This window comes from Salvelinus namaycush, chromosome 6 (assembly GCF_016432855.1).
Source record: "Salvelinus namaycush isolate Seneca chromosome 6, SaNama_1.0, whole genome shotgun sequence".
In the NCBI taxonomy this organism is placed as follows: Eukaryota; Metazoa; Chordata; class Actinopteri; order Salmoniformes; family Salmonidae; genus Salvelinus; species Salvelinus namaycush.
Genome location: NC_052312.1, coordinates 44789136 through 44816313, shown reverse-complemented (window position 1 = coordinate 44816313; position 27178 = coordinate 44789136). Strand labels below are relative to the sequence as shown.

At 42.9% G+C, this 27178-nt stretch overlaps 2 protein-coding genes across 2 annotated transcripts in view; one reads left to right on the top strand and one right to left on the bottom strand.

Moving 5' to 3' along the window:
* Positions 1–1766: 1766 nt before the first annotated feature.
* LOC120050078 (E3 ubiquitin-protein ligase TRIM39-like) lies at positions 1767–8383 on the bottom strand. Its single transcript, XM_038996712.1, has 3 exons — positions 8122–8383; positions 7645–7879; positions 1767–3324 (listed from the first exon to the last, which is right to left on the bottom strand). The coding sequence occupies exons 2-3, from the start codon at positions 7875–7877 to the stop codon at positions 1932–1934; spliced, it is 1626 nt and encodes a 541-aa protein (XP_038852640.1). The 5' UTR covers positions 7878–7879; positions 8122–8383; the 3' UTR covers positions 1767–1931.
* Positions 8384–12438: 4055 nt separating this feature from the next.
* Positions 12439–27178, top strand: part of LOC120050077 (voltage-dependent calcium channel subunit alpha-2/delta-1-like) — a 71371-nt gene continuing 56631 nt past the window's right edge. Inside the window, exons 1-9 of the mRNA XM_038996710.1 lie at positions 12439–12615; positions 14051–14120; positions 14306–14356; positions 17392–17491; positions 19528–19686; positions 20828–20941; positions 21536–21614; positions 21872–21921; positions 23767–23856. Coding sequence (XP_038852638.1) covers positions 12447–12615; positions 14051–14120; positions 14306–14356; positions 17392–17491; positions 19528–19686; positions 20828–20941; positions 21536–21614; positions 21872–21921; positions 23767–23856 — 882 coding nt within the window. The 5' untranslated portion in view covers positions 12439–12446. The remainder of the gene's footprint in view (positions 12616–14050; positions 14121–14305; positions 14357–17391; positions 17492–19527; positions 19687–20827; positions 20942–21535; positions 21615–21871; positions 21922–23766; positions 23857–27178) is intronic.

The window sequence follows — 27178 nt, the reverse complement described above, 5'->3', positions numbered from 1 at the left end:
GGTAGACTGTGTATTTAATAGATATTTCTGAAGAGCTGGGGAGTTTATTCCATACTCAATACACTGTATACTTAAGTTTCATTTCAGCAAAGTGCTGTTGAAATGCTCCTCCCCTCTTAACTCCTTACATGGCTGAGCTCGCTCAGATGCCAGTTTTCCATTGTCTGTAGATTATGAATTTTATAGCATGGGTATTTTTTTATTTAGATTAAAGTCAATAATACATCATTTAAATTAAGGTGCCTGTGTGACTGTCATGTTTCTCTTGATCGTTTTCATCATTCACTCACTAATTCTTTGCCTTTATTTTCACAATGAGTGTTATGTTATTATCAGTTCAGAAAGGCAGACAGACAACGTGCGATAACATGTACATTTATTTTTTTGTCAAAAATTGTCTTTGAGAATTATATACAATGATGAGTCAGAAACACACCATTCATTACACACAACCCAATACCACATATATTTCCCCACAGTGGCATAAGTCTACTATTTCAAACTGATGTCATAAATAGCCATCACTATTCTAAAGCTCTCGGACTGTACTAGACCAAATACCAATTTGATCATTTTTCAACTGGATTTGAAAAATCCTGAATGTTACTCAGTGTTCATTACAGCTAATGAGGATCAACAGAGATATACAGTGTGCATAATATCTACACTCTTAGAAAAAAGGATTCCAAAAAGGTTCTTTACGGAGGGATAGGGTTCTACCACAAACTGTTTTGATCAGAAGAACCCTTTTTTGGAAAACAATGGTTATTTGATGATTCTTTGGAAGGCAAAAAGGATTCTTTGGAAGGCAAGAAGGGTTCTACATAGAGCCATATATAATATTTCCCAGCATGCTCTATTGCAGGAAGATTTTCAGAATTGTTTGTTTTACTGTAATATCTGTGTTTTTGCATGTACATTGAATGGTTGATTAATTGTATGCTACACAAAGATAATATCTAAACTAATCCAATCTGTTTGTAATTGGATTTATTGCACCCGTTACTGAGATAGTTGTTCCAGTTTAAATGATTGACGTTGTCTCAGTATTCATCTTTCCTACCCTGCAGTCATTCTGAATGCAGGTTGGGGGTGATTAACAATTCCAATTGTTGGATATCCTATCACTGGCTGGATTTATGAATTACACATCACTTTGCAAGCCAGCAAAATGTGACTATCCGGCCTGATGTGGCCTGTAAACCAGGAGATTCCTAACCCCAATGTGTTATGGCATAACTAGGCCCTCAGACAAAAGCCTTATTATACATGCAATATATTGTCATAAATAATTACATTTTAAAGGCTAATAAGGCTGGTGGAACCGTTCATAGAGGGTCCTAAGAAGAACCCTCCAAAGATAAAAGATTTCTTGGTAGAACCCTTCATGGGCAGTTCTATGAAAAACCTTTAGACGTTAAAGTGGTTCTTGGTAGAACCCTACATAGAGGGTTCTAGGTACAACCATATAGAGGGGGTTCTTAGAAGAACCCTACATAGTGGGGTCTAGATAGAACCCTCTGCAAAGGGTTGTACCCAGCACCAAAAAGGGTTGCCCTATGGTTACAAACCGAAAACACCTGTATGGCTCTACTTAGTACTTTTTTTCTAAGATTGTAGGTAAAAAAAAACATGTAGTGCTGATATTATCTGATTAAAAATAATCAGAACATCCCCTGAAATCTCTCCCAGATATGAAGTAATAACTTGTTGTGAGCCTCGGAGATATTGGTAATACAGGTAGACTATGTTACATTGCTGCTGCATTCTGCACTCATCATGTCTAACAGACTGACAGATGGACTACTACTATAACAAACAACAAGCACATCAGTAATACTCTACAGTGAAATATTCTCCCTGGAGATTCATAAAAGAGAACTCTAATTTGAGGTACTTATTTTACAGGTCACTTACTTTCAGGTTCAAACTCAGTCTGTGTGGTTGACAGGAGAAATGATCAGAGGGGCAGAGTTTTTACCATCATGATTAACACTAGGGTTGAAGCATGGATATAGTTTCTCAGTGAAGATGCAGCCATTGAAAGAGTAGATATGAGATCTGGCCTCCACATCATAAAAGGAGACCTGCCCCTCCTCATAATCAACAAATACCCCCACCTTCTGGGGCTTCTCTCTCAGGTAGAGGGGGGTAAAGATGGGGGCACAAGCTGCGTACTTACTCCTATGTGTCAGGACCACAGCCCAGCATCCACTATCGGGGGACAGTGTGATATTCCCCTTCCTGTTTATGGACTCTCTGGCCACTCCTAAACTCCACCCAGTCTTCCCTGTAACAGTCACCTCATAGTAAAATCTCCCTGAGGAGAATCCCTCCTTTCCTAAGACAATAAGGACAGGATCAAACCTCTTTGGGTTATTAGGGAGATTCTGTCGTGTGTCTCCATATCTTACTTCTTTCCGATCCTCAGACAGGATGAGTTCACGTTGTGCTGTATCAGGGTCCAGAGTCACATCCACTGCATACTGCTGAATCCTCTTCAGTTTGATTTCAGGCAGCTTCTCAATCTCTTTATTCAGTGTCTCTTCCAGCTGAAACACCACTCTCTTCAAACTCATCACACAGAGATCACTGTGAACACTGATCTCAGACCAGTCCTTGGTGGGCGGAGGGGTGCATAAGGATGGAAAGCTCTGGACTAGATGGAGGTGGTCCTCAGTGTGTGAGACCTGCTCCAGGTCAGTGCTTCTCCTCTTTAGCTCAGTGATTTCCTGCTCCAGCTCTTTAATGAGTTCTTCAGCCTGCCTCTCTGCTGCTTCCTGCTTCTTCTCAATCACCTCAATGAGATCAGCCACGTTCTTTTCAATGGAGCGCATCAGAGCAGTGAAGACCTGAGCGCTGTCTGTGATCTTTCTCTCTGAGTTTCTCTTGCTGAGATCTACTGAGTGTTTGATCTCCTGAACCTTCTCTAGTTTCTCCTGGATTTGCTGTTGCACTTTTGCGTGTGTTTTTTCTAATTTACCCTTCCTCTCTCCAAACTCTTCCTCTAGAGGGACAGTATGGTGAGTCTTGTGGTCTGTTTTTATGCACAAGACACAAACACACATCTGGTCATTCCTACAGAACAACTCCAGGAGTCTCTCGTGTGTCTTGCATATTCTGTCTTCCAGGTTATCAACAGGGTTGATCAGCTTGTGTCTCCTTAAGGCTGCGACTCTCTGATGAGGCTCCAGGTGAGTCTCACAGTAAGAAGTCAGACACACCAGGCAGGACTTCAGTGCCTTGAGCTTCGTCTCAGTGCAGACATCACAGGACACTTCTCCAGGTTTTGCAGGGCATTGGTCTGGGCTGCTGGTAGCTTTCCTTTTAACTGACTTCCTGAACTGAGCAGCCATCTCAGAAATTAAAGCATTTACAAAGAGAACTGGTCTTTTATCAAATGTATTTGTACACATGGGGCACTGGCACAGGTCATTGCTATCCCAGTACTTTCTGATACAGGCCATGCAGAAGTTGTGTCCACATTGAATAGAGACTGGCTCAGTGAATACATCCAGACAGATAGAGCACAGGAACTGCTCTTTAGACAGGACATTGCTGGAGGACGCCATATCTAGACAGAGAAAAAGTGAAACTAGTGTTTTTATCTATACTCTTAGAAAAATGGGTTGCACAAATGTTATTTGCGGAGGGATAGGGTTCTACCAAGAACCGTTATGATCAGAAGAACCCTTTTTGGAAGAAAACGGTTCTTTGTAAATCAAAGGGTTCTACCTCGAATGTGGAACATCCTAAGAACTGTTTTTTGGAAGAAAGGTTTTTTTGATGATTCTTTGAAAGGCAAGAAGGGTTCAACATAGAACCATACATAATATTTCACAGCATGCTCTATTGCAGGGAGATTTTCAGAATGTGTTGTTTTACTGTAATAATGTATCTGTGTTTTTGTATGTACGTTGATACATTTTATGCTACACAAAGATAAATAACATACAGTTTTCTAAACTAATCCATTCTGTTAGTTACTGGATTTATTGCACACATTACTGAAATGGTTGTTCCAGTTTAGATGATTGAGGTAGTCTCATTATTCAATCTTCCCTACCCTGGCAGTCATTCTGAATGCAGGTTGCGGGTGATTAACAATTCCACTTGTTGGATATGCTAACTCTGGCTGGATTCCAATATGAATTACACATCACTTTGCAAGCCGGCATAATGGGACTTGCAGGCCTGATGTGGCCTGTAAACCAGGATATTCCTAACACCGCTGCGTTAGGGTATAACCATGGCCTCAAAGAAAGGCATTATTATATATGTAATGTATTGTATTGGCTCCCGAGTGGTGCAGTGGTCTAAGGCACTGCATCTCAGTGCTTGAGGTGTCGCTACAGACACCCTGGTTCGAATCCAGGCTGTATCACAACCGGCCTAGGTTGGGATAGGGCGGCTCACAATTTGGCCCAGCGTTGTCCTGGTTTGGCCGGTGTAGGCCGTCATTGTAAATAAGAATTTGTTCTTAACTGAATTGTCAAGTTTAAATAAAGGTTCAATCATTTAAAATAAAAAAAAATCAATTACATTTTAAAGGCTAATAAGGGTTCTACTCGTTCGTAGAGGGTTTTAGTCGTAACCCTCCAAAGATAAAAAGGTTCTCGGTAGAAGCCTTCATAGACGGTTCAAGCAAGAACCTTTAGCTGCACATTTTTGGGGGGTAGAACCCTTCCTAGAGGGTTCTAGGTAGAACCATATACAGGCAGTTAACTTATGGGTACAAACCAAAGAACCCTGTATGGTTCTACTTAGGAAAAAAAGGTGCTAGGAGTGTAGAATCAATCAATTCAGTTGTAGTTTTAGCTTTAGAGTTTCCAGCATTGCGTTATGGGCGGATACTAGCCAATCTTGATACAATGTATTACCATATAGCATTGAAAATAGTCTCCTAACCAAAGGATAAAGAGTTTAAACATACAGTTGAAAAAGAAAAAAGGATTTGCACACAGTGAACACGATAAAGTAACTGAGTTATTAAACACACTAAAGCTTACACACAATTTGTCTGTCCATGTTAATCTCTCTACTCACCTGCATGTGTTTGTGGATAATATCTTTGTCCTTTCTGTGAGAAAGATATAGATATATCTGAAGAGCTGGAGAGAGTTTGGTACCGTACACAATACACTGTGTACTTCAGTTTCATTTCAGCTCAGTGACAGTGCAATGCTCCTCCCCATCCACATTTCTTCCCCATCCACTGTTCCTCATCCACTGTTCCTCATGGAAGTTAACCCATTACATGGCTGAACTCTCAGATGCCAGTTCTCCATTGTCTGTAGAGTATGAATTTTTAGCGTGTGTACCAGTCAATAGTTTGGACACACCTACTTATTCAAAGGTTTTTCTTTATTTTTACTATTTTCTACATTGTAGAATAATAGTGAAGACATCAAAACTATGAAATAACACAAATGGAATCATGCAGTAACCAAAAAAGTGTGTATATTTTAGACTCTTCAAAGTAGCCACCCTTTGCCTTGATGACAGCTTTGCACACTTTTGGCGTTCTCTCAACCAGCTTCACCTGGAATGCTTTTCCAACAGTCTTGAAGGAGTTCCCACATATGCCGAGCACTTGTTGGCTGCTTTTCCTTCACTCTGCAGTCCAACTCATCCCAAACCATCTCGATTGGGTTAAGGTCGGGTGATTGTGGAGGCCAGGTCATCTGATGCAGCACTCCATCACTCTCCTTGGTGTGTTCCAGGTCATTGTCCCTTGAAAAACAAATGATTGCCCCTAAATGAGTGTCATTCATGTTATTGAAACTTCAGACAGGCAGACACACAAGGTGCCATAACGTGATTTTATTTGTGAAAATCTTTTGATAATTATATAGAGTGGTAATGAGTCAGCAACACTACAGAAATTGACCATTATAAACACACAAATATTACAGATTGTTTCCCCCAAAAAATGACATCCAATTCAATCATATTTCATAGAATAAGGCTACATCAACCACCACATAATCACATTTCCATATTACATCAACCAGACACCACAGTGGCATAAGCCTACTATTCCAAACTGATGTCATAAATACCCATCACTATTATATAGCTCTGGGACTGTGCTAGACTGAATAGTTATTTGTTTTTACTATTCAACTGGATTGTCAAAGACCGGAATACAAATATATATACATATAATGGTGTATTTTGAATGTAAACATTATTAAAGTGACCATTATTCAATAACTACGTACAGTCTGTAAGGTGTAGATTAGAGTACCGGGTGGGAGCCGGCTAGAACAGTGACTAAAGCTAGTGGTGACTGTTTAACAGTCTGATGGATTTGAGATAGAAGCTGTTTCTCACTCTCTTGGTCCCAGCTTTGATGCACCTGTACTGTCTTTGCCTTATAGATGATAGTGGGGTGAACAGGCCGTGGCTCAGGTGGCTGAGGTTCTTGATGATCTTCTTGGCCTTCCTGTGACAGGTGCTGTAGATGTTCTGGAGGGAAGGCAGTGTGCCCCCAGTGATGCGTCGTGCTGACCGTGCCACCCTCTGGAGAGCCCTGCGGTTGTGGATGGCACAATTGCCATACCAGATGGTGATACAGCCTGACAGGATGGTCTCAATTGTGGATCTGTCGAAGTTTGTGAGGGTCTTAGGGTCCAAGCCGCATTTCTTCAGCCTCCTGATGTTGAAGAGGTGCTGTTGTGCCTTTTTCCCCACGTTGTCTGTGTGAAGGGAGCATTTCAGGTTGTCAGTGATGTGCACGCCGAAGATCTTAAAGCTTTTGACCCGCTCCACTGCTGCCCTGTCGATGTGGATAGGGGCTTGCTCTCTCTGATTTCTCCTGTAGTCCACGACCAGCTCCTTCGTTTTGATGAGGTTATTTTCCTGGCACCACTCCACCAGGGATCTGACCTCCTCCCTGCTGTTTGTCTCATCGTTGTTGGTAATCAGGCCTACCACTGTTGTGTCGTCAGCACACTTGATGATTGAGTTGGAGACGTGCGTGGCCACGCAGTCATGGGTGAACATGGAGTACAGGAGGGGGCTGAGCACGCACCCCTGTGGGGCCCCCGGGTTGAGGATCAACATGACAGAGGTGTTGTTGCCTACCTTCACCACTTGGGGTCAGCCCATAAGGAAGTCCAGGACCCAGTTCAACATGGAGGGGTTCAGACCCAGGGCCCTGAGCTTAGTGATGAGCTTGGAGGGCACTATGGTGTTGAAGGCTGAGCTGTATTCAATGAACAGCATTCTTACATAGGTATTTCTCTTGTCCAGGTGGGATAGTGCAGTGTACAGTGCAATGGCGATTGTGTCATCCGTGGATCTGTTGGAACGATATGCGAATTGTATTGGTTCTAGGGTGTAGGTAAGGTGCAGGTGATATGGTCCTTCACCAACCTCTCAAAGCACTTCATGATGACAGTAGTGATAGTCATTTAGTTGAGTTAACTTTGCTTTCTTAGTTACACTTGAAGCAAGTGGGGACAACAGACTGGGATATGGAGAGATTGAATATGTTCATGAGTCTCACAGTAAGAGGTCTGACACACGAGGCATGACTTCAGGGCCTTGAGCTTCGTCTCAGTGCAGACATCACAGGACACGTCTCCAGGTTTGGCAGGGCATTGGTCTGGGCTGCTGGTAGTTTTCACTTGAACTAACTTCCTGAACTGAGCAGCCATCTCAACAATGAATGTATTGACTCGAAGGTCTGGTCTCGTGTGGAACTTATGCGTACATATTGGACACTGGCACAGGTCAATGGTTTTCCAGTATCCGCTGATACAGGTCCTGCAGAAGTTGTGTCCACATGAAGTTGTGACCGGCTCAGTGAATACATCCAGACAGATAGAACACAGGAACTGCTCTTCAGACATGGGATTGGAGGTAGCCATATCTAGACAAGAGAACAAAAGTGAAACTATTTTTAAACAATCGAGAATCAGTCAGCTTAGCTGTAGTTTTAGCTTTAGAGTTGCCATCATTGCGTTAATGGCAGATACTAGCCAATCTTGATACATGGCGTTACCAAATTACATAGAAAATAATCCTATTACAAAAGGATAAAAAGTTTAACATACAGTAAACACAGTAAAGTTCATCTTCAACTTAACTATAAATGTTAATCTCTCTACTCACCTTTATGTGTTTGTGGTCATTTAATATCTTTGTCCTTTCTGTGAGATAATAGACTCAGTGTGTACGTATTTAATAGATATTTATGAATAACCTGAGAGTGTGGTACCGTACCCAATACACTGTATACAGTACTTTAGTTTAATTTCTGCAAGGAACGTTGAAATGCTTCTCCCCACCCAATACAGCTATGCACCTTGTTCTTCCTGGAGCAGTTAACCCCTTACATGGCTGAGTTCTCTCAGGTGCCAGCATACCATTGTCTGTAGAGCTTTTTTTTATAGCATGGATATATTTATTTAGATTGAATTCAAGATTCAGATACATTATTGAAATTGAGGTGTCTGTGTGACTGTCCACTGTCGTATGTATCATATTCTACTAAGCTATATGGAATTTTACGAAGGTCATACCAAGAACCATTTAGCTATTTAATTTTTTTTATTTTATGACCCCTGAAGTATCAAAAAAGTGTGTATATGTGTGTCTGTGTGTCTGTGTGTGTGTGTGTGTGTGTGTGTGTGTGTGTGTGTGTGTGTGTGTGTGTGTGTGTGTGTGTGTGTGTGTGTGTGTGTGTGTGTGTGTGTGTGTGTGTGTGTATATATATACACATACATACATACATACATATACACACAAAAGTATGTGGACAACTGTCTAAATTTGTGGATTCTGCTATTTCAGCCACACCCGTATCTGACAGGTATATCAAATTGAGCACACAGCCATGCAATCTCCATAGACAAACATTGGCAGTAGAATGGCCCTACTGAACAGCTCAGTCAATCAATCAATCAAATGTACACTGCTCAAAAAAATAAAGGGAACACTAAAATAAACATCAATGCCTTCCTCTTGCAGGAACTGCTGACACACTCCAGCCACATGAGGTCTAGCATTGTCTTGCATTAGGAGGAACCCAGGGCCAACCGCAACAGCATATGGTCTCACAAGGGGTCTGAGGATCTCATCTCGGTACCTAATGGCAGTCAGGCTACCTCTGGCGAGCACATGGAGGGCTGTGCGGCCCCCCAAAGAAATGCCACCCCACACCATGACTGACCCACCGCCAAACCGGTCATGCTGGAGGATGTTGCAGGCAGCAGAACGTTCTCCACGGCGTCTCCAGACTCTGTCACGTCTGTCACATGTGCTCATGTGCTCAGTGTGAACCTGCTTTCATCTGTGAAGAGCACAGGGCGCCAGTGGCGAATTTGCCAATCTTGGTGTTCTCTGGCAAATGCCAAACGTCCTGCACGGTGTTGGGCTGTAAGCACAAACCCCACCTGTGGACGTCGGGCCCTCATACCACCCTCATGGAGTCTGTTTCTGACCGTTTGAGCAGACACATGCACATTTGTGGCCTGCTGGAGGTCATTTTGCAGGGCTCTGGCAGTGCTCCTCCTTGCACAAAGGCGGAGGTAGCGGTCCTGCTGCTGGGTTGTTGCCCTCCTACGGCCTCCTCCACGTCTCCTGATGTACTGGCCTGTCTCCTGGTAGCGCCTCCATGCTCTGGACACTACGCTGACAGACACAGCAAACCTTCTTGCCACAGCTCGCATTGGTGTGCCATCCTGGATGAGCTGCACTACCTGAGCCACTTGTGTGGGTTGTAGACTCTGTCTCATGCTATCACTAGAGTGAAAGCACCGCCAGCATTCAAAAGTAACCAAAACATCAGCCAGGAAGCATAGGAACTGAGAAGTGGTCTGTGGTCACCACCTGCAGAACCACTCCTTTATTGGGGGTGTCTTGCTAATTGCCTATAATTTCCACTTGTTGTCTATTCCATTTGCACAACAGCATGTGAAATTTATTGTCAATCAGTGTTGCTTCCTAAGTGGACAGTTTGATTTCACAGAAGTGTGATTGACTTGGAGTTACATTGTGTTGTTTAAGTGTTCCCTTTATTTTTTTGAGCAGTGTATTTATAAAGCCCTTCTTACATCAGCTGATGTCACAAGGTGCTGTACAAAAACAAATCAAATCAAATCAAATGTATTTATATAGCCGTTCGTACATCAGCTGATATCTCAAAGTGCTGTACAGAAACCCAGCCTAAAACCCCAAACAGCAAGCAATGCAGGTGTAGAAGCACGGTGGCTAGGAAAAACTCCCTAGAAAGGCCAAATCCTAGGAAGAAACCTAGAGAGGAACCAGGCTATGAGGGGTGGCCAGTCCTCTTCTGGCTGTGCCGGGTGGAGATTATAACAAAACATGGCCAAGATGTTCAAATGTTCATAAATGACCAGCATAGTCAAATAATAATAATCACAGTAGTTGTCGAGGGTGCAGCACCTCAGGAGTAAATGTAAGTTGGCTTTTCATAGCCGATCATTAAGAGTAGCTCTACCGCTCCTGCGGTCTCTAGAGAGTTGAGAACAGCAGGTCTGGGACAGGTAGCACGTCCGGTGAACAGGTCAGGGTTCCATAGCCGCAGGCAGAACAGTTGAAACTGGAGCAGCAGCACGGCCAGGTGGACTGGGGACAGCAAGGAGTCATCATGTCAGGTCGTCCTGAGGCATGGTCTTAGGGCTCAGGTCCTCCGAGAGAGAGAGAGAGAGAGAAAGAGAGAATTAGAGAGAGCATACTTAAATTCACACAGAACACCGGATAAGACAGAAGTACTCCAGATATAACAAACTGACCCTAGCCCCCCGACACATAAACTAATGCAGCATAAATACTGGAGGCTGAGACAGGAGGGGTCAGGAGACACTGTGGCCCCATCCGATGATACCCCGGACAGGGCCAAACAGGAAGGATATAACCCCACCCACTTTGCCAAGGCACAGCCCCCACACCACTAGAGGGATATCTTCAACCACCAACTTACCATCCTGAGACAAGGCCGAGTATAGCCCACAAAGATCTCCGCAACGGCACAACCCAAGGGGGGGCGCCAACCCAGAAAGGTAGATCACGTCAGTGACTCAACCCACTCAAGTGACGCACCCCTCCTAGGGATGGCATGAAAGAGCACCAGTAAGCCAGTGACTCAGCCCCTGTAATAGGGTTAGAGGCAGAGAATCCCAGTGGAGAGAGGGGAACCGGCCAGGCAGAGACAGCAAGGGCGGTTTGTTGCTCCAGAGCCTTTCCGTTCACCTTCACACTCCCGGGCCATTCTACACTCAATCATAGGACCTACTGAAGAGATGAGTCTTCAATAAAGACTTAAAGGTTGAGACCGAGTCTACGTCTCTCACATGGGTAGGCAGACCATTCCATAAAAATGGAGATCTATAGGAGAAAGCCCTGCCTCCAGCTGTTTGCTTAGAAATTCTAGGGACAGTAAGGAGGCCTGCGTCTTGTGACCGTAGCGTACGCGTAGGTATGTTTCCATGCCCGAGCAGCCGCAGACAAGCCTTAGATCACCATGCGCAATGCCAAGCGTCGACTGGCTCGGGAGAGGTGGAAGTCGATTCATGCGTCCTTTGAAACATGACCCACCAAAACGCACTCCTTAACACCCGCCCACTTAACCCGGAAGCCAATGTGTCGGAGGAAACACTATTCAACTGACAACCGAAGTCAACGTGCAGGCACCCGGCCCGCCACAAGGAGTGGCTAGAGCGCAATTAAAGCCAAGTAAAGCTCCCCTGGACAAACCCTCCCCTAACCCGGACGACGCTGGGTCAATTGTGCACCGCCCTATAGGACACCCGGTCATGGCTGGTTGTGACACAGTCTGGGATGGAACCTGGGTCTGTAGTGATGCCTCTGTGATGCAGTGCCTTAGACCGCTGCGCCACTCTGGGAGCTTTACATGTACGTGTTGGTAAGAGTCTCACCTTTCCACAGAGGGGTCATAATAGTTTGTAGGCCAAACCGATTTTTGGACTGATTTTCAGGTTGTTTCATGATCTGACAAACACCGCTCTAGCTCTGTCAGCTTTCACTGCAGATGCGGAAGTGCGACATAGTGCGACATCCACACGCAGTGGATTGAGACTCATCCAATGCAATACAACCGATATCTCTAGCTTAAACTGACAGATTTTAATGGAGATGTTTATATTATGCTAATTCGATTTCAGCGGGGGCGCAGACCTTAGGGGGTTAAGCCAGAATCACTGTTTTCCCACGTGGACAGATTTTGACGGGAGTGAAACCTCTCGCTTTGGCTCTCTCTCTCTGTGAATATTCATCTATTGTTTCAATAGCATTTCTGTACATGTTTTTGAGTTATATCATGTTATTATGTGTCTTGTATACCAATCCGTCACCTCAAAGGAAGTCCCCTCAGAAAATATGTTGTTTAATTCAAATGATCAAAAACAGTTGTAAATATCACAGAGTGGGCCTTTAACTCTGTTATGTGAATACTAATGTGTGTGTATGTGTATGTGTTTGTCTATCCCACAGCCACCATTGTGCTGAATGAGCTGAACTGGACAGACGCATTAGAGGCCGTGTTTAGGAAGAACAAGGAAGAGGATCCTACTCTACTGTGGCAGGTGTTCGGCAGCGCCACCGGATTGGCTCGCTACTTCCCAGGTGAGTAGCCAGCCAGCCAATCGGCTTACGCCCTCAGCCCATGACCTTAAAGTGGCTATTGATGGAGACGTAATGCGCTGGGCCACTTTGTCACGTTGTATTTACTCAGCACTCACACACACTGAAAAAACACACAGAAAGAGAGAAAAATATCACTCTCTCTCGGCTGTCTCTCACACACACACACACACACACACAAACACACAATAGAGCTCTCTCTCACACACACGCGGAGGTTGGGAAAACAGTGAGTCACGGCGATCCCTGTGTTTGTCACCAAGGCCTGGGTAGCTGTGGGCTTGTTGACACACACAGAGGGACGGGGACAGAGACGGGAACAAGGACACGGGGACAGCCATCAATAGCCTCCTTATGCCCTACCTCTGACATGACCGACCTGAAAAGCACTTTGTGAAAATTGTTAATGTAGAAAGTTTTTTTTAAATATACAGTACCAGTCAAAAGTTTGGACACCTAATCATTCAAGAGTTTTTCTTTCTACATTGTAGAATAATAGTGAAGACATCAAAACTATGAAATAACAGATGGAATCATGTAGTAACCAAAAAAGTGTTAAACAAATAAAATAAAAAAGCCAGTCTTTGCCTTGATGACAGCTTTGCACACTCTTGGCATTCTCTCAACCAGCTTCATAAGGAATGCTTTTCCAACCATCTTGAAGGAGTTCCCACATATGCTGAGCACTTGTTGGCTGCTTTTACTTCACTCTGCAGTCCAACTCATCCCAAACCTTCTCAATTGGGTTGAGGTTGGGTGATTGTGGAGGCCAGGTCATCTGATGCAGCACTCCATCACTCTCCTTGGTCAAATAGCCCTTACACAGACTGGAGGTGTGTTCCGGGTCATTGTCCTGTTGAAAAACAAATGATTGGCCCACTAAGCGCAAACCAGATGGGATGGCGTATCGCTGCAGAACGCTGTGGTAGCCATGCTGGTTAAGTGGTTGAGATATGGTAAAAATAAATCACCGACAGTGTCACCAGCAAAGCACCATCACACCTCCTCTATGCTTCACTGTGGGAACCACACATGTAGAGATCAATCAATCAATCAAATGTATTTATAAAGCCCTTTTTACATCAGCTGGTGTCACAAAGTGCTATACAGAAACCAGCCTAAAACCCCAAACAACAAGCAATGCAGATGTAGAAGCACAGTGGCTAGGAAAAACTCCCTAGAAAGGCAGGAACCTAGGAAGAAACTTAGAGAGGAACCAGGCTCTGAGGGGTGACCAGTCCTCTTCTGGCTGTGCCGGGTGGAGATTATAACAGTACATAGCCAAGATGTTCAAACATTCATAGATGACCAGCAGGGTCAAGTCATAATAATCAACTGCTTTTACTGTGAAGTGTGTTGTCTTTTCAAATGCACTTTAAATAAAGTTTGATTTGATTTAAATTGTCTTTGTACCCAGCATCCCCTTGGATGGACTCGCGAAAAACGCCCAATAAGATCGACCTCTACGACGTCCGGCGGCGACCGTGGTGAGTGGAGACACACACACACAAAGATGCATAACCCTGTTACTTTACAATTGACATTTAAAAGTCAGACTGCTTTTGACAATATTTTTTTCTTCTGTTCGTCTATTTGTTGGAATCATAAGACATAAGGTAAAAGTTTCAAGTGTTTTTTCACCGCTGTATTTATTTGCTTGTTTGTTTACCAGGTACATCCAGGGGGCAGCGTCGCCTAAGGACATGCTGATCCTAGTGGATGCGTGAGTGACTCTCTTTTTGTGATTCATATTTACAGTCAGAATCATGACCAGTCTAAAAAACAAGTTCTGACGTCCCCCCACCACCAGCCTGTAATGCTGAGCTTAGAGCTGCATCAGCACTCTCATGACTTGGAGAGACTGAGGAAATAGAATACATCATGAACTATAGCGAAACCATCATTTGTTTTGCTGTGAATGTACACTACCGTTCAAAAGTTTGGGGTCACTTAGAGGGTTTTCTAATGATCAATTAGCCTTTTAAAATGATCAACTTGGATTAGGTAACACAACGTACCATTGGAACACAGGAGTGATGGTTGCTGATAATGGACCTCTGTGCGCCTATGTAGATATTCCATAAAAAAATCTGCCGTTTCCAGCTACAATAGTCATTTACAACATTAACAATGTCTACACTGTATTTCTGATCAATTTGTTGTTATTTTAATGGACAAAAAATTTGCTTTTCTTTCAAAAACAAGAACATTTCTAAGTGACCCCAAACTTTTGAACTGTAGTGTATACCTAAGAATTCTCAACCACAATTACACGTTTGTTTGCATTTTTATATTTTACTAATCTTGTTCAAGGTGAATTACAGTCAGTGGTTAGTATTACACAGACCTTACACATAGGGGCTCCCGAGTGGCACAGAGGTCTAAGGCACTGTGCTAGAGGCATCATTCCAGGCTTTATCACAACCGGCCGTGATTGGGAGTCCCATACGGCAGCACACAATTGGCCCAGCGGCATCTGGGTTTAGCCGGGGTAGGCCGTCGTTGTAAATAAGAATTTGTTCTTAACTGACTTGTCTAGTTATATAAAGGTTAAAGAAAAAAGAAATGAAACAACATCGGAACAAGCTAATAAGTACACAATTTTCATTGTTTTGAACAAAAAATATAAAGCAATACGACAATAGGAATTGTCTGTTGAAAAATGGGAAAACCCTGTAGGTGTCGTAATGGAGTGCCTACAATTCAGGAACTCACTTATTTGTTTTCTTGTAGAACTAAAGTGACAGTGGTTGTGTAAGTGCTGCTACTACCTGTAGCCTGCTTTACACACCTGATACAAGGCAATTACAAGAGTCCCTATAAACTCCCACAATACTCCCTGGGTATATGGCTATTTAATGCAAAGTACATCAGAAATCACTTGGAAACTTGGAAAAGTAGAGCAAGACAGCCAGACTACTTTATCTTAAAGCTGAAAGATGAAACTTTTTGGGGGGACCCAACCCAAATTCACATAGAGTTATTGATCTGTCATTCTCACTGAAAGCAGGTCTAAGAAATGGTACACCAACTTCAAAAAGCTGAAAATATAATATTTTGGGTTATGTGAAAGATATTTCACAGCGGTTTAGATGGTACAATGATTCTCTACACTAGACTTGCTTGTTTTGTCACCTAAATAGAAATTAGGCAAACTATTACAATTTTAACAACCAGGAAATGGCGGAGTGATTTCTGCATAGTGCATCTTTAATCAAACCACTATATGCTATTGTATCAACTACACACTAGGCTATCAATGTCATGGTTATCAAGTTCATCATCAAATCCCTGCTGTATACTGTACATAACATACATAACGGTATCATCTTATTATGTGCTAATGAGAATTGCCTATAGGGAGTTTTTTTTTTGGTCATTGAACTAAAAGGATTTGTCTATATTAGATGGGTAAAGCCCGTGCCACCGCGACACACCCTGATTAATCGGCTGTGCCTGGAATGGAAAGGCTGGCACCGCGCCAGCACCTAAATGAGAACAATAAAAAAGATATATATGAAAAATCCATTTCGCCCCCTTAGCTCTTGACGCGAGGTAGATAATTGGCGGGCCCGACTGACAGGCTATTTCAACATCAAAGCTGTGCCGCTGCCGTCGTGGTGATGCCCGAGCAGAAGGAATATAAAAGACCCTTCACTCCTCCTTTTTTCCGTTTGGTGCATTTTGTCTTTACCTGCACCCTGCATGTCTTTATATATACACCATCTGCTCTCTACTTCTCTCACATCCAATTTTAACTTGAGTGGTGCTATGTTCAAGTGTAGGCCTATATCATTAAATGTCCAATTCTCGGCGCCGCTACGACAACACGAAATGTCAGAATTAAAGTGACTCACTCTATGCTAATGTTAGCCTTTCATGTAGCGTTAGCGTCGGCTAGAGGAGGCATGGTGATAGCGCTTTAAGTCCACTGCTGGGTTAGCCTAATGACGCTAGCCACTTACCCTCACATGTTTATCCTGATAGGCCTATATCTAGAGAGCCTATTAGTGTTAGCTAAAAGCCTAGTAGTCACGCGGCCTGTGGTTGTTTTAATGCCTCTTTGTCTCTGTCTGTGTCCCAAATGGCAGCCTATTCCCTATAGTGCACTACTTTTGACCAGAGTCCCATAAGGCGCTAGTAAAAAGTAGTGCACTGTATAGGGAATAGGGTGCCATTTAGCACACGACCCATGTCTCCCACTTCATCACACTCAATGTTAGTTTTATAGCTTCAGCCGTGGCAAATTTAAAGGGCAATGTCTTTCTGGGCCCCTGAATGCTAACAGGCTAGTTAGTGGTCTTATTGCATATGTAATGATGGCACCACACTTAGGCCTAGTGCTAAATATGAATTACAGTATGGGTGTGTTGGTTGAGTCAGATACATGTGTTGTTTATGTGGTCTGATTCCCCTTGCTCAATACCCTGCTGCGGATATTGATGTGTTCATCTAAGAGATATTCAATTGAAATTCCTCAACACAAACAAGAGAAATACAACAACAGACTATTTTAGCTCTTGGCTGAAGGAAGCAATCCAGTTCAAGTTAAATCCAGATCAAACAAACACATATTTGTCTGGAGAACACAGTCATAGATGTGTAACATCTGGTAATAACCTGCTCCTGTGGTACTTAATGGCCTTTCTCTCCTTCCTGTAGGTGTCTGAGTTAACGCTCAAACTGATCCACACCTCCAAACCAGACAATGACTGTTGTCATAGATATGTAATAACAGGTTATAACGTCTGTCCGTAGGAGTGGCAGTGTCTCTGGCCTCACCCTGAAGCTAATCCACACCTCTGTCAGCGAGATGCTGGAGACCCTGTCTGACGATGACTACGTCAATGTGGTCTATGTGAGTATCCAAGGCAGTTGGCAGAACGTGGTCTTTACACATAGGCCATTTATAGGACGAATGGAATGACTGTGATCTTTACCCATTATAATTATAGGACGAATGCAATGACTTTGTGCTAGTCGTTATTGTGTTTGAGGAATGGGTTCTTGGAATGAAAAGCCAACTGACATTTACTCCTGAGGTGCTGACCTGTTGCACCCTCTATAACCACTGTGATTATTATTTGACCCTGCTGGTCATCTATGAACGCTTGATCATCTTGAAGAACGATCTGGCCTTAATGGCCATGCACTCTTATCTCCACCGGCACAGCCAGAAGAGGACTGGCCACCCCTCAGAACCTGGTTCCTCTCTAGGTTTCCTCCTAGGTTCCTGCCTTTCTAGGGAGTTTTTCCTAGCCACCGAGCTTCTACATCTGCATTGCTTGCTGTTTGGGGTTTTAGGCTGGGTTTCTGGCCTTTTGGTTAAAGTGATCTGGATGAGTGGATGGATTTGTATGTCTTTAATCAGATATGGGCTTGAATGCACACATGAATGTAGTGTGTGTGTGTGTGTGTGTGTGTGTGTGTGTGTGTGTGTGTGTGTGTGTGTGTGTGTGTGTGTGTGTGTGTGTGTGTGTGTGTGTGTGTGTGTGTGTGTGTGTGTGTGTGTGTGTGTTAGAGAGAGACTGGTTGTGATGCAGATGGTGATGCTGATATCATTGTCCCCACAGACCCCTCCCACCCCAGATGTTCGAAACGTGACAGTGACTAATTTCTCAGTCTCCGTGTGCTTCACACACACACACACACACACACACACACACACACACACACACACACACACACACACACACACACACACACACACACACACACACACACACACACACACACACACACACACACACACACAGCAGAGAAGTAGACGCCTTTGTTTGCTGTTGTGTGTGTCTGTAGCGGTAGTTTGTGCACTGATCTCTGTAACTGGAGTGTCTGTAGCAGTGATCTCTGTTACTGGAGTGTTGGTAGCAGTGATCTCTGTAACTGGAGTGTCTGTAGCAGTGATCTCTGTAATTGGAGTGTCTGTAGCAGTGATCTCTGTAACTGGAGTGTCTGTAGCAGTGATCTCTATAACTGGAGTGTCTGTAGCAGTGATCTCTGTAACTGGAGTGTCTGTAGCAGTGATCTCTGTAACTGGAGTGTCTGTAGCAGTGATCTCTGTAACTGGAGTGTGTGTAGCAGTGATCTCTGTAACTGGAGTGTGTGTAGCAGTGATCTCTGTAACTGGAGTGTCGGTAGCAGTGATCTCTGTAACTGGAGTGTCTGTAGCAGTGATCTCTGTAACTGGAGTGTCTGTAGCAGTGATCTCTGTAACTGGAGTGTCTGTAGCAGTGATCTCTGTAACTGGAGTGTCTGTAGCAGCGATCTCTGTAACTGGAGTGTCTGTAGCAGTGATCTCTGTAACTGGAGTGTCTGTAGCAGCGATCTCTGTAACTGGAGTGTCTGTAGCAGTGATCTCTGTAACTGGAGTGTGTATAGCAGTGATCTCTGTAACTGGAGTGTCTGTAGCAGTGATCTCTGTAACTGGAGTGTCTGTAGCAGTGATCTCTGTAACTGGAGTGTCTGTAGCAGTGATCTCTGTAACTGGAGTGTCTGTAGCAGTGATCTCTGTAACTGGAGTGTCTGTAGCAGTGATCTTTTCTTGTGTATGTAAATGTGTACAGAATGATATCAGTGCCCCTTTCAAATGACTAATATTAGTATTTCTAACAACAGACTGTACCAAACATCAATGCCTTAAAACGCAGAGCCGTATTCCCTGTTATGTGTGTGGGTGTGTAGGAACGTATATGTATGGCTCATCCTCTGTCTCAATGGGAGACTTTTCTATTTCTCTCATTCAGTTCGATGATAATTCAACAACTCATCCCTCCTCTCTCTCTCCCTCCCCCTCCCTCTGTCTCTCTGTCTGGTACAGTTCAATGATAATTCAACAACTCATCCCTCCTCTCTCTCTCCCTCCCCCTCCCTCTGTCCCTCTGTCTGGTACAGTTCAATGATAAAGCGGTGAAGGCGGCGTGCTTTCAGAACCTGGTCCAGGCCAACGTGCGGAACAAGAGGTTCCTGAAGGATGCTGTGCGGAACATCTCAGCCAAGGGCATCACAAACTACAAAGGCGGCTTCGAGTTGGCCTTCGAGCAGCTCTCATCGGTAGGGGATGAGAGTGTGTGTGTGTGTGTGTGTGTGTGCTATAGTTTGCTGTGTTTGAATGTATGCACGTACATGCGTGTGTGCATGAGGTTGTGTTAGTTAGGAGGGACTGTGGTGTGGCGTGTGTGAGTGTGAGTGTGTGAGTGCATTCAAGAGAGTGAGCGAGAAAGCGAGAGGAAAAGAAGAGGGAGGGAGAGAGGCATGGCCAGTGTGTCTACAAAACATTAAACATATCCCTTGTATTTTTCCATTCCAACTCTTCAGACTTTGTGTCGCCTGGGTTTTCCCTGTTTTCCATTAGCCCACGTGGTTGATGTAACTCGATGAAATTGAGACATTAGATTAGCTTGAATGATGAGAATAACAATGGAAACACAAGCTATAGTACTAGTAATCGCCCCAGAGGAGACCACCTGTTATTGTTGTCACGTATCGCCATCTGCTGGTGATTTTGGCCATTTCACTCTTCTATTTGTTTCTAATCACTTGGGTCGTAATTCATTTGGTCACACCGTAGCAAAACGTTTGTTATTGGACAAATTCAGGTAGTCTCTCTCCCTGTTTCAGTCCATTTTCCTCCATTTGGTTCCTAATAAATAGGACCCTAATGGCGATACATTAAACCTTTTTCCATCAAACCTTATTTTGATGGGGTGCCCACTTTCATAAATTAAATTAAATGATTTGTAAAAAGGAAGGTCAGCACTCTTAGAATGAAGTTTATTTAAAGTAAAATAAGTGGATTTAATTGGCAATGTTTTGTTCAGGTCTGACCTTTTCAATTCAATAAATCTTAATTGTCCCATCCTAAAGGTCAATTAGTTTGAGTACAACAAATACAAGACCTGGGGAAATATTGGTTCAAAACGCAATAAAATGATCTTTCAATAACTGATTTATTTTCTGATGGTGTGTAAATACACAGTGCATCGTAAACCTAATCACTGTGCTTCAGTCATTTAAATTACATAAAATGTATGTTGTGTTGTTTTCTCCCCCCCCCCCCCCGTCTCTGTGTCCCTACTCGTCCTCTCTCTCGTTCTCTCTCTGTGCTGTGTCCCCACTCCCCCCCTCTCTCTCTTTCTCTCTCTGTGAACCCACTCTTTCTATCCCCCTCCGTCATCCCCCTCTCTCTCTCTAGTTGAACGTGACCCAGGGCAGGGCGTTGTGTAACAAGATCATCATGCTGTTCACTGACGGAGGAGAGGAGAGGGCCCAGGAGATCTTCCAGAAGTATAACGCTGACAAAAAGGTTGTCTGAGAGATGGAGACGTCTCCTACACACAGACATAAGGAACCCTCAGGAAGAGGAGGTTCTGTGGATAGTTTACATGATCCTGGGGAAGATCTCCATCAGAGGAGTTGCTGCTACAGGATGCATTCTGTTGTGCATAAATCAAAGCGCTTCAATTACTCAATGATACAGATGTGTTTATCACGGGGGGCTGGTTGCACCTTAATTGGGGAGGACGGACTCATGGTAATGGCTGCAACAGAATCCATGGAATAGTATTCGAACACATCAAATACATATTTTCCTAGTGTCTGATACCATTCCAGTCACTCCATTCCAGTCATTATTATGAGCCGTCCTCCCCTCACCAGCCTCCTGAGGTGTGTATATTTCTTCATAATTGGCCGTATACTGTGTAAATGTGTTTGGTAAGCAGAGTGTAGAAATCCCAGGGCAATGGGTGGACTAGTGTTCCCATCTCTTGCTAGATAATACACACCAACATATACATACTGTAGAGATATAAAAGTAATATGCATACACTGAAACATACTGTACACAGATACATACATGTTAAATCTATTTGTGACCCTTGATCCTATGTTAACCCTTTAGGTGCGGATATTCACGTTCTCAGTGGGCCAACACAACTATGACAAAGGACCAATCCAGTGGATGGCCTGCACCAACAAAGGTACGCAACACACATACGTCATGGCCCTGCCTGAATACTACATCCTTCCTACCTATTTCATATGATTAGATTAGGAAAAGCAATGTGTCCACACTAATGCTTTTACAGTAGGACCATGTCAGACAAGAGACTACTTCCAGGAAGAGAACAAGGATGCATTGTCATGGAATTCAATCAGAGCCAAAGTCTGCCATACTGTGTCCTGGTATGTTATATTGTAAATGATGACGTGTAAAGGTGAAATACTTGTGTTCCAGGGTACTATTATGAAATCCCCTCCATCGGTGCTATCAGGATCAACACTCAGGTAAACAGTAATCAAATACAGTGGGGCAAAAAAGTATTTAGTCAGCCACCAATTGGGCAAGTTCTCCCACTTAAAAAGATGAGAGAGGCCTGTAATTCATCATAGGTACACTTCAACTATCACAGACAAAATGAGGGAAAAAATCCAGAAAATCACATTGTAGGATTTTTTATGAATTTATTTGCAAATTTGGGTGGAAAATAAGTATTTGGTCACCTACAAACAAGCAAGATTTCTGGCTCTCACAGACCTGTAACTTCTTTTTTAAGAGGCTCCTCTGTCCTCCACTCGTTACCTGTATTAATGGCACCTGTTTGAACTTGTTATCAGTATAAAAGACACCTGTCCACAACCTCAAACAGTCACACTCCAAACTCCACTATGGCCAAGACCAAAGAGCTGTCAAAGGACACCAGAAACAAAATTGTAGACCTGCACCAGGCTGGGAAGACTGAATCTGCAATAGGTAAGCAGCTTGGTTTGAAGAAATCAACCGTGGGAGCAATTATTAGGAAATGGAAGACATACAAGACCACTGATAATCTCCCTCGATCTGGGGCTCCACGCAAGATCTCACCCCGTGGGGTCAAAATGATCACAAGAACGGTGAGCAAAAATCCCAGAACCACACGGGGGGACCTAGTGAATGACCTGCAGAGAGCTGGGACCAAAGTAACAAAGCCTACCATCAGTAACACACTACGCCGCCAGGGACTCAAATCCTGCAGTGCCAGACGTGTCCCCCTGCTTAAGCCAGTACATGTCCAGGCCCGTCTGAAGTTTGCTAGAGAGCAATTGGATGATCCAGAAGAAGATTGGGAGAATGTCATATGGTCAGATGAAACCAAAATATAACTTTTTGGTAAAAACTCAACTCGTCGTGTTTGGAGGACAAAGAATGCTGAGTTGCATCCAAAGAACACCATACCTACTGTGAAGCATGGGGGTGGAAACATCATGCTTTGGGGCTGTTTTTCTGCAAAGGGACCAGGACGACTGATCCGTGTAAAGGAAAGAATGAATGGGGCCATGTATCGTGAGATTTTGAGTGAAAACCTCCTTCCATCAGCAAGGGCATTGAAGATGAAACGTGGCTGGGTCTTTCAGCATGACAATGATCCCAAACACACCGCCCGGGCAACGAAGGAGTGGCTTCGTAAGAAGCATTTCAAGGTCCTGGAGTGGCCTAGCCAGTCTCCAGATCTCAACCCCATAGAAAATCTTTGGAGGGAGTTGAAAGTCCGTGTTGCCCAGCAACAGCCCCAAAACATCACTGCTCTAGAGGACATCTGCATGGAGGAATGGGCCAAAATACCAGCAACAGTGTGTGAAAACCTTGTGAAGACTTACAGAAAACGTTTGACCTCTGTCATTGCCAACAAAGGGTATGTAACAAAGTATTGAGATAAACTTTTGTTATTGACCAAATACTTATTTTCCACCATAATTTGCAAATAAATTCATTAAAAATCCTACAATGTGATTTTCTGGATTTTTATTTCTCATTTTGTCTGTCATATGATGAAAATTACAGGCCTCTCTCATCTTTTTAAGTGGGAGAACTTGCACAATTGGTGGCTGACTAAATACTTTTTTGCCCCACTGTAGATCTTAAAACACTGAAGTCTAAACTCAACTATAAGATGCAAACCTTGCTTTGGTGCAAATGTTCAGTAAATCTGGCACGTTGTAGTAATGCTATACAGCGTTTCTACAGTTCTTTAGAGTTTGTGTCTGATGCCCTCTAGTGGTCATATGATACACCTCTCTATATAGTCATGCTATTCAATGCACAGCAGTGATTGTTTCATTGGTTTGGTCTGATTCCTCTCTCACACACAACAGGAGTACTTGGATGTACTGGGAAGGCCCATGGTCAAAGCAAACAACAAGGCCAAGCAGGTTCAATGGACCAACGTTTACCAGGACGCACTGGTACGTTACACCAACTGACACAATGTTGAACGGGGGATGAAATATGAGCCAACAGCAGTGGTGTGAATATAGTTACAGCATCAGAAATAGTGTGAAGTTGTATTCTGAATGGTTACAGTGAAGATGGGTGAAGTGTGTACACTTCAGGGTTGGAGTCAATTCCACAAATGCAATTCTAGATCAATTCTCTCCCTGTAAATTCCATTGAATTAAATTCAAAATACAGGTCAGTCTTTGAATTCAGAGATAATTCAATTCCTCTCAATTCCAAATTCCAAGAATTAAATTCCCTAATTCAATATTATCCCCAACAATTCCACAAATTCCAACTCAAATTCAATTCCCTCAGACTTTCAGGCTGGTCATGTCACTGTTCAGACAGCCTAGCTGTACAGGAAATATAGGAACACAGGTTGAAATGGTTCAGAACAAATCCTACAGTACACTTTTACACTATTCACTCCATTAACCCTTGTGTGGTGTTCATGTTTTTCTTATTGATGGACCCACATTATTGGGTTTTTAAAGTGTACCGGAGTTGGGATCAAGTTTACATTAAAGTGTACCAGGGTTGGGGTCAAGTTTACATTAAAGTGTACCAGAGTTGGGATCAAGTTTACATTAAAGTGTACCAGAGTTGGGATCAAGTTTACATTAAAGTGTACCAGAGTTGGGATCAAGTTTACATTAAAGTGTACCAGAGTTGGGATCAAGTTTACATTAAAGTGTACCAGGGTTGGGATCAAGTTTACATTCAAGTGTACCGGAGTTGGGATCAAGTTTACATTAAAGTGTACCAGGGTTGGGATCAAGTTTACATTAAAGTGTACCAGAGTTGGGATCAAGTTTACATTAAAGTGTACCAGAGTTGGGATCAAGTTTACATTAAAGTGTACCGGAGTTGGGATCAAGTTTACATTAAAGTGTACCAGGGTTGGGGTCAAGTTTACATTAAAGTGTACCAGAGTTGGGATCAAGTTTACATTAAAGTGTACCAGAGTTGGGATCAAGTTTACATTAAAGTGTACCAGAGTTGGGATCAAGTTTACATTAAAGTGTACCAGAGTTGGGATCAAGTTTACATTAAACTGTACCAAAGTTGGGATCAAGTTTACATTAAACTGTGCCAAAGTTGGGATCAAGTTTACATTAAAGTGTACCAGAGTTGGGATCAAATTTACATTAAAGTGTACCAGAGTTGGGATTAAGTTTACATTAAAGTGTACCAGGGTTGGGATCAAGTTTACATTAAAGTGTACCAGAGTTGGGATCAAGTTTACATTAAAGTGTACCAGGGTTGAGGTCAAGTTTACATTAAAGTGTACCAGGGTTGGGGTCAAGTTTACATTAAAGTGTACCAGAGTTGGGATCAAGTTTACATTAAAGTGTACCAGGGTTGGGGTCAAGTTTACATTAAAGTGTACCAGAGTTGGGATCAAGTTTACATTAAAGTGTACCAGGGTTGGGGTCAAGTTTACATTAAAGTGTACCAGGGTTGGGGTCAAGTTTACATTCAAGTGTACCAGAGTTGGGATCAAGTTTACATTAAAGTGTACAAGGGTTGAGGTCAAGTTTACATTAAAGTGTACCAGGGTTGAGGTCAAGTTTACATTAAAGTGTACCAGGGTTGGGGTCAAGTTTACATTAAAGTGTACCAGAGTTGGGATCAAGTTTACATTAAAGTGTACCAGAGTTGGGATCAAGTTTACATTAAAGTGTACCAGAGTTGGGATCAAGTTTACATTAAAGTGTACCAGGGTTGAGGTCAAGTTTACATTAAAGTGTACCAGGGTTGAGGTCAAGTTTACATTAAAGTGTACCAGAGTTGGGATCAAGTTTACATTAAAGTGTACCAGGGTTGGGGTCAAGTTTACATTAAAGTGTACCAGAGTTGGGATCAAGTTTACATTAAAGTGTACCAGGGTTGGGGTCAAGTTTACATTAAAGTGTACCAGAGTTGGGGTCAAGTTTACATTAAAGTGTACCAGAGTTGGGATCAAGTTTACATTAAAGTGTACCAGGGTTGAGGTCAAGTTTACATTAAAGTGTACCAGGGTTGAGGTAAAGTTTACATTAAAGTGTACCAGGGTTGGGGTCAAGTTTACATTAAAGTGTACCAGAGTTGGGATCAAGTTTACATTAAAGTGTACCAGGGTTGGGGTCAAGTTTACATTAAAGTGTACCAGAGTTGGGATCAAGTTTACATTAAAGTGTACCAGGGTTGGGGTCAAGTTTACATTAAAGTGTACCAGGGTTGGGGTCAAGTTTACTATAAAGTGTACCAGAGTTGGGGTCAAGTTTACATTAAAGTGTACCAGAGTTGGGATCAAGTTTACATTAAAGTGTACCAGGGTTGGGGTCAAGTTTACATTAAAGTGTACCAGGGTTGGGGTCAAGTTTACTATAAAGTGTACCAGAGTTGGGGTCAAGTTTACATTAAACTGTACCAGAGTTGGGGTCATATCCAATTTAAACTGAAATTCCAATTCAATTCTTGAATTCACTCGTGGAGAATTTACTTTGAAATAAATTTGAATGACATTTTTTCAAGTTATGTAATTGGAATATTTTTACTTTTTTATTGGAATTGAATTGGAAATGTAAAAACATTTAATATTTTGGAATTTAATTGGAATTCAATATTTGTACATATTTGTACAACTTTACCCCAACCCTGGAGGGTAGAACTAAACTTGGGTGTCAAAGGCTTCAAATAGTGAAGCAAATGTACTTCCCAATACTACAGTACCACCAGCCAAGACACTGTTGACTATGGTTAATGCACATACTGTATATAAACTTGCTAAGCGTGTCCGAGAGTCCAACTAGTGACGCAAATACAATTTTCCAATACAAACACCAGATACCTAGTTCTAAAAATATCACGTATCAAGTTCATATTTTACATGAACACACACTTTCTGGTTCTAGAAATAGCTCATATCAAGTTCAAGTTTTGTATGAACTTCAACAGTGGATAAGGCAAGGACCGAGTGCACTGAAACAAGCTGTCAAAATATACGTGTAATATAAATCAACCAGTATTGATTTCTATTGAACAGCAGCGGAGCCAAGTCAGAAACAACCCAGCACACACGGTGGGACGTTGGCTTCAGAACAATATTTATACTGAACAAAAATATAAACGCAACATGCAACAATTTCAAAGATTTTACTGAGTTACAGTTCATATAAGAAAATCAATCAATAAAAAATGTCACTAGGCCCTAATCTATGGATTTCACATGACTGGGAATACAGATATGCATATGTTGGTCACAGAGACCTTAAAAAATGTAGGGGCGTGGATCAGAAACCAGTC

What these genes read in the sequence shown, in the direction of transcription:
- LOC120050078 (XM_038996712.1), bottom strand. Translation starts at nt 7,877, where the DNA reads ATGGCTACCTCCAATCCCATGTCTGAAGAGCAGTTCCTGTGTTCTATC. An exon ending in ATGGCTGCTCAGTTCAGGAA is followed by an intron (nt 3,325 to 7,644) that starts GTTAGTTCAAGT and finishes GTCAGTTAAAAG; the next exon opens with GAAAGCTACCAGCAGCCCAG.